This window comes from Chironomus tepperi, unplaced genomic scaffold, assembly GCF_022539635.2.
Source record: "Chironomus tepperi strain 1889 unplaced genomic scaffold, CSIRO-AGI_Ctep_v1 contig_163, whole genome shotgun sequence".
Taxonomy (NCBI): domain Eukaryota; kingdom Metazoa; phylum Arthropoda; class Insecta; order Diptera; family Chironomidae; genus Chironomus; species Chironomus tepperi.
In genome coordinates this window covers 2188640-2196441 of record NW_027226285.1, presented here as the reverse complement: position 1 = coordinate 2196441, position 7802 = coordinate 2188640, and the positions used below count along the sequence as shown (strand labels likewise).

The following is a 7802-nucleotide window of genomic DNA, read 5'->3' as shown; positions in this document are numbered from 1 at the left end:
CAAATAAATAACAGTCGACGATGTTTAATGTTCCAACATAAGGGAATATGAAAGTGGTATATTTGGAGGTCGAAACGGTGGATGAATAATAGCATGCAACATTGGGATGTACCATTTAATGTGGCTGCTGTCAACATATTTTTTGTGAACATCATCCCGTGACAATTCTATCCTTATTCTTCCCACAGACAGATCCCCAATTTGAGATCATTATGAGCATTTTATGACAGAAAATAAGAAAAACCATAAAGTATCAGAGAAACAGGCTTAATGATTGCTTATAATCCCTAAAGGTTTTCATGTTTTATTCCTACTGCAATTATGAAGAAAATTGTTTTCCACTTTCTCGTATCGACCACAAAAATACCCTCATCACTGACAGAAACAATGAATGAAAATGAATCGAGCTCATGAAAATCTTGGAAAGCATTTGTACATTCTCTATTGTTTTACTATGTTCAATCATTTCTAGCACGTATATATAGTATGTAGTTAAAGCATTGGTGTACAACCTTTTCTTTTGGCATATCTTGTTGATAAGCCTCGATCGAAACCGCACATGATGTATGATTCATGGCATTTCCAAACACTAGTGTGTCGCTGCACACAGGTTCACCGCCACTGAGTTAAAATGCACAATTTTAGTCGATGAAAGAGCTTCATCTAGATAAGAACATTCCAGTTCTAATTAGAAATTCCTTAAGTTCTGTTATAAACCAGAATAGCATAAATGCGCTCTTACATCCTCTATCCTAAACGAAATCCTTTCAGTACTTAACTTTTTTGCAAACGTTTATAAGAAGATTACATCGACATGTAATGAAACGTGTACAATTTGCACGAAACTAAAAATGGAATGTTTGAGTCTTTTATGTTCTGTATTCCTTTGAGAATGTTGTGTAGCTTGAGAATATTGAGCTTAAAGAAAGTTGAATTTTTTTTGATGAATTCTTTAATTTTATTTTACAAAATTACATTCTTAATAACAATTGTTTATAGAATATCCAGTTATTTGTAATAGTCCTTCAAATCCTTAACTTCCTTGTCGTCCAAAATTTTAGCACCATAGTCAAGCCAACTTTTCAGCATAGACTTGCTCATCTTTCCAAACACGAATTTCTGATACTTTTTATGTTTATCACATTTACTAGCTATAACCTGGTTTGTCTCAATATCCACATCAAGACATAAATTGTTACGCTTTGGTCCCCAAAAAATCTGCATTGTATCAATATCGTATCGGAAGTATTGATTTCCTTGTTTATAATGACAATGTGCATACGTGAATCCATTTCCACGTAGTGCATTCTGTATGCAGTCTGAGCGACCACGTATTTGTATATCGCGGAAATGTCGTAGAATGAAATATTGATATTCATGTGGATGAACTATATTGGAATCGCATTCAGCCACTTCAAGTCTGGATGATTCACCATAGTCTGAGTCGCCAGATATCTCTAGGCATGTATCATTTTTCTCATAGAGACGAATCTATAAATAAAATTGGATATAAATATAATTCCGATTAGGTATTTATTAAACAGAATCATCGAATCATTCATGCTTTACTTCATGCAAACATTTTTTTTTTTGGTTTATTATGGAACGGCAAAGATAAATTCATAGGTGAGCAATCGACCCTTCATCCATTCATCCAAAATGATCAACCACACACATCCACACACATTTGAGGAAGGGCAATATCCGAAAAATAAATTTCAAATTTACTTACACCGCCCATGGCAAAATGTTGATACTCATGTACTGGATATCTTTCAAGCATATCCGGTGCTAGACGTTCAAAGAAGTAGGAAATTGGCAAACAGTTTAGAGATTTTTTTAATCTCAATTGTTCGATTATGTCCTCTTCATCTACACGAATTCTATTATAACGTTCCGGATGTCTCGAATAAAGTGCTTCTTTATATTCTTCAAGCCAAATTTCAGCTACACGTTTATTATTTGACGCCTTAAAGTCAATTTCATTGTCATGTTTTTCGTGAGGAAATCTACGATAAAGATGTGCTATACGTGAGCAGGGATGTTCAAGTGTCATGCCACCACAAAGATTAATTTTGAAACTCATTTCAAGAAAGTCAGCTCCATGTGTAATTAATTCAAAGTCAGGCTTTAGTTCCCAGAAAAACTTTTGACTAATTGCGTAAGTCGATCCATAAATGACTGGTGTAAAGTATGGCTCATCTGGATTCATTTCAGTATCCCTGGCATTCAATGGAATTCTTTGAGCATGAAAATGCCAATCAAAAACTGTACGTGCTGGATCTAGAGGCAAAATCTCATAATTATTTTTATTGATAATGTCGAGGGTAGGAATTGTGACGATTCGATAATTTTTTGCGATTGGTTCAAGTAATGGTGGTAAATAATTATAGCCGACCTCAACGTGACAATCCATAAACAACAAAACATCCGCACTAGCTAAGCGAGCACCGGCCAAACGACTCCATATAACACCAGAATGTTCTTCCATTTCAATCATTTTGACTAAACCTCCCCATCCTTTTACTGCTATATGATTTTCTAACTTCTCATAATGCTTTCGTGAAAGATCATTAACGAGAATGATTTCCTTCAAAAGTTCATGAGGTGTCCGATTAATGATGCTGTGAATGGTTCTTAATAAGGTTGAAATATGTTCATCATAAAAAGGAATTATAATTGAAACTTTTGGTAAGTCCTTCAAGTTTTTCTTTTTCTTACACTCATCATTACGGAAATCAGGTACTGAACGGTCGAGTGCAATCATGTCGCTCACTAACACATTATGGCCATTTTCTCGGACCAATAATTCTTCTAATTTTGGATCTTGGCCATCAACATAAGTATCAGCTACAATAAAATGAAGGAAAAAGAGCTTAAAATTTCGGCAAAAAACTTGTTAATATATCAAAATATTCACGTACTTCCATGTTCACCATACCCAGTTCGTTTCTCATCCCTTCTGATGAGCTCATAATCATTCCAATCATGTAGAATTTGCGTATGATTTTTACGTCGAAAGTACGAGCCGAATGGCTCAATATAAATGTATGTTTTATCGATTGCCATAGGATCATTTGACGATACGATAAACTTGTAAATGCCGACGATTAGCATTATCAATATTATAATGCTCCACGTGACACATTTGTAGAACATGCTTCTTTTTCTTTTGATCTAAAAGGAAATTGAATTAAATTTATTTTAAATCTTCATATCATCATCATTACCTGTCGACAGAAGAAATCAAAGCGAATCAAAATCAACCCAAGAACCATCTTTAATTAAATTTAATTTTTCTTAAACCAACACCTAAGTTCCATCTGCTTACAAGACTCAATTCCAACTAAATGTCGAATTTTATAACATTTAAAAATTGAGAATAGTCGAAAATGAATGCATACATACATACAGAAGGTCGAGGTTGTTTGATCAAGTGTTCCTGTAGCATGTGTAATTTCATTATTATTATTTTCAATGTGTATGCGCTTTCATTTCCATTATGTGCTTAGTCTTTTTAAGAAATAATTTTTCATTGACAATCAGGAGCTGATCGCTGGGTCGGTGATGCAATAATTAGGTACCGAAGTGCTAAACGCTACTTTGACTCACTTGTATACAATTTATGTGGATAGACTACAATTAATGCTGAAAATATCACTAAAGTGCATTGTAGCATAAAACAGCATCGCCTGTCAGTAATTAGCCAATTTGCCTATGCTTCTATAATTGCCTAATTGTATTTCCAGTCATATACATTCATTACTCATATTATTGTGAATACATGAACATTGTATTAAATCAAGTAAGCATCAATGTTAGAATAATGAAAAATGCAATAAAGTTTTCCAACAATGGTTCTGAGTCTAAATAAATAATGCTAGCCAATAAAACATTTACGAGGTTTAAAAGCTTTCTATGGTATGCGGAATCCTCAAGTTGACTTTTGAGCATTTTCCTTACTTAAAAATTGATCATCAATTAGAGTCAACCTCATTAATGTTTCCATAATACTTTATTCATGTTGGTAAATCCAGTTATATTGGTTAGATAAACGGAATAGAGTGAATGTAAAGCTCGTTTATTTAATTATAGATAGTAATGAAAAGAAAATACTTTTCCCTTCCCTTAATAGGACTTTTGATGCAGAAATTGCTTTAAAATTGCACTTTAGTGGATTAAACTATGATGCTCGAAAACAATCGCAAAGTGTATTTAATTCTGTTTAAACAATTAATTTTAAAGCACTTTAAAGTATTTGCTCGAGTGTCCTCATTATCAATTATAACATAATGTGCATTGATTAAGCCATAAAAGCTCAATGAATTTCAACATCACTCATACATTTCACCACCCGCAACTTGTTAATGACACATTGTCAAAGCTGTTCAAGTACATTAATAATGGCGTCAGATCTTCTATATCATTTATGGGCAACCTGTGTGCCGCGACACATTAGAATGTCTCCAAAAATGTTTGGCAATGTCTTAAAGCATATGTCAGTTGAGGCTTACTGCCAAAATGTACCACAGAAAGCAAAAGATTGCCCATCACTTGTCCTCATTGAATGAGCAGCGACTACCGTGACTAAATGACTGTGAACCTCGGTACACTCTATAAAAAATATAATGCTGATGGCAGCATAGCACATTATTATTATTGCGATTGTAGTTACAAAATGTCATGCTCTTGCTGCACTTCATTTGTTCCTCCTTAATTTGCATAAATAGAAAAAAAAATGTGGCAGCAGGAAGAGCACTGATAAAAGAAAAAAGGGAGCAGACAACGAAGAGTGCATCACCTGCTATCAGGAAGAAAAAATTCAATTTCCTTGCGGAAAAAATACACCCTAGCGATATTTTTTTGCTTCTTCTTTGTTCATTGTTGACTTGACATCATCACTTCTTTTTTGCAAAAAAGGCAAAATAATGTTCATTGTTACATTGTGAGATGATGACGATAAAGATGGCAGTGATATGCTGTGCAGATTTAATTCAGTGTTGAAAAATCGGATTCATTTACCAGACAAATTGTAATTTAATCAAGCATAGAGCATTGATTGTAGTTTATAGGTTATGTAAATTGGAGGATATCCTACACGTTCGCTCAGACCATCCCTGAAAAAATTTTTGAAAACCACAAAGGAAGAAAGATTTTTTTCTTATTTTTCCTCATTCAACTTCATTGTTATAAATACAACATCGTTATGCATGCATGCACTTTAAATATACATATATTCTTATACTATGATATTATGTATCATGCTGAGACGTACAAAAGCGTAATACCAACAGCTATTGAAATTTCTTCATTCATGCAAAGCGAAAATAAAGTTGTCAATTTCTTGTTATATCCCAGCAACAGTAAATTGAACTACATTGAGCTTTCTTGCTTCACTAAATATTCATTCAGTTAATGTTACATTCAATTTTATTTTTATTTATTTACACAATTTCAATGTATTGCTGTAATCGAAACAGTAGATGGATGCATGAACTCCAATGTATCCGATTTATCTCATCACGATTCTTGTTAGCAGGATTTAAAAGAAAAACTTTATGTTTAGGATCAGATCTGACTAGCAAATAGTTTGCTATTCCTTGAATAAATTCATTCATGCGTCTAAATACTTGAAAATGCATAACTCAATTTTACTTAAAATTTATCTTATTCCTATTTGTATCTATGTGGCGATTGGTTTAGTTAATCCGATTGGAAAAATGAATATTCGTGTAAGTGAAAAGGATAAATGAAATATTCATGAACGAGAAGGGAAAGTAGCACTTTCTTCTTTTTATTCACTCCTTATTTAATTACTTGATGGATTTTGTTAAACCACGAACCACTTTAGGGCTCATTTAAGACTGATATACGCATGCAACAAACACACATAACACAAAAAATGGGTTTTTTTTTCGCTTTCTATGTTTAATTTTCTGTACACGAAAATTGAGGATGGGAAAAATAATAAAAGAAGAAGAGATTTAGAAGCGATCAAGGACGAAATCATGTAAGATAAATGTATTCGATTAATGATGAAGATAAATTTGATATTAGAGGCTAAATTGCTTGTCTAAACAACAATACGAGGAATGGTAAGTTAAAGTGACTTATAGTGTCTGGTATTGAAATGTCTCTCCTCGCCACCTACTTCCTTAATTTCCTTAATAATTTCATTTATTTTGCGACCATATTCACCCCTCCTTCTTTTCATAACCCCTAAAGGCGTTGCGACAAAAAGCTCCATTAGGAAGCCACGCCAATTCCTTCATCTGCATTGTGTCGTTCGGGTCTTGAATCATAAAAACTGAAGAAAAACATAGAAAGTAAACCAATCTCAATTCTACATGACTATGTCTAGGTTATATATCGATGCAAGAGTATATCAATCCAAAATAGACATAATGATCTCTCGGCAAACATATCTCATTGCGAAAATGTTCAATAATGAAATAAGAACATCAGCTATCAAATTAAATATTGAATCGAAATAAATTTCCTTTTTATACAAAATGTGAAAGAAGAAGACTAAGAATATACGTAAGAATAAGAATGATAATAGCCGAAAAAAAAGTTTATTTTTCTTCATTTATGTCGATCTAGTGAATAATTAATTTAATCAGTGACCTGAGCAATAATAGCCTAGCTCATTCAAAGTCTTGAAAGAAAATCAGTCGGTAAATGTTTAAGGCATTTTCTCGTTCATGCTTATAATTTCTTCAATACATTTAACTCAATGAAGAAAACTTTTAGTTTAAGTGTGTGTGGGGGTTTCAGTTACTTTGATAAGAAAGAGATAGACAGATGATACTGATTGATTGTTTGATTGATTCTTCCAACTTCTCACATTTTAAAGATGTTGTTGGAAGTGAAAGTTTGTTGATTGAGAGCGATAAAGCTCTTTAAAAGTTTTTAAAAACGTTTAATGTCTCCCGGAATGCACATGGTGGAGATGAAGCTGAGAATCTGGTCATACATCTACTAGACTCTAGCATGAGGCCTGTAGCCGAATTCAAGATAGTCTACGACATGTGCCTTCCGGGTTTGATGTAACATAACCTCGAATATGCTTTAGTTCCTTCATGTTTACAAAGAATAAATAAATGTTCTGTTTTGATTTATTCTGAACCAGAAATTCGAATTTGACAATGTTTATTGACATCACGTAATACAGTTCCATTAGCTTCCGAACATGGATGTCATAAATAAATTCAGTTGTTTCTTTTTGTTACAATAGTGTAGCTTAATAATCACTTTGGCATTGTTATTTTATGAAAAGTAATCATATGATTGCTTTCAGTAACAAGAATCTTTTGAGCAAATAATAACTTTATATGTCAAAGTTTTCATTTACTTTGAAACATAAGGAATTATTTTACGATTGGAACGTAGAAGTTGCTACTGGCTTATAAATTAAATTTTCTAACTTAATGTGTCTATATATGTAAAATATTCCACACGGAAGAAAGTCTACATATGCAATGAGAATGAAAATCAGTTTACTTATTCACAAACATATTTTTCAATATAATAGAAATTTACAAGCTTACAGCATTCGTGCATAAAATGTAAATTTTTTTACTTCCATATGCTTTCAATTGTTTATTCACATCATGGTATTTAAGTAGATATTTCAAAATAGAGCTTTTAACTTTTAAGAAAAAATATGCTTTACGTTCCATTAGTTATTATTTTTCTGTCATGTTGACATTCAAAGTTTTGCTATTTTGTAGCAAAAGTAACTTAGTTCATCCTACTTCCTCACTCACTCTTTTTAGCATTGTTGAGATTCTGAAAGCTAC

General features: G+C 32.7%; 1 protein-coding gene across 1 annotated transcript; it reads right to left on the bottom strand.

The window, feature by feature from the left end:
- Positions 1 to 934: 934 nt before the first annotated feature.
- Positions 935 to 3347, bottom strand: LOC139088415 (N-acetylgalactosaminyltransferase 6-like). The gene is made up of 4 exons (XM_070637632.1): positions 3231 to 3347; positions 2925 to 3177; positions 1733 to 2850; positions 935 to 1491 (listed from the first exon to the last, which is right to left on the bottom strand). The coding sequence occupies exons 1-4, from the start codon at positions 3276 to 3278 to the stop codon at positions 1009 to 1011; spliced, it is 1902 nt and encodes a 633-aa protein (XP_070493733.1). The 5' UTR covers positions 3279 to 3347; the 3' UTR covers positions 935 to 1008.
- Between the last annotated feature and the right edge of the window lie 4455 nt (positions 3348 to 7802).

Bases quoted from the DNA above. Each gene is read 5' to 3' on its own strand.
- LOC139088415 (XM_070637632.1), bottom strand. From the start codon at position 3,278: ATGGTTCTTGGGTTGATTTTGATTCGCTTTGATTTCTTCTGTCGACAG. The intron at 3,178-3,230 runs GTAATGATGATG...ATTTCCTTTTAG, and splicing joins TTGATTTCTTCTGTCGACAG to ATCAAAAGAAAAAGAAGCAT. The intron at 1,492-1,732 runs GTAAGTAAATTT...TTTTATTTATAG, and splicing joins AACATTTTGCCATGGGCGGT to ATTCGTCTCTATGAGAAAAA.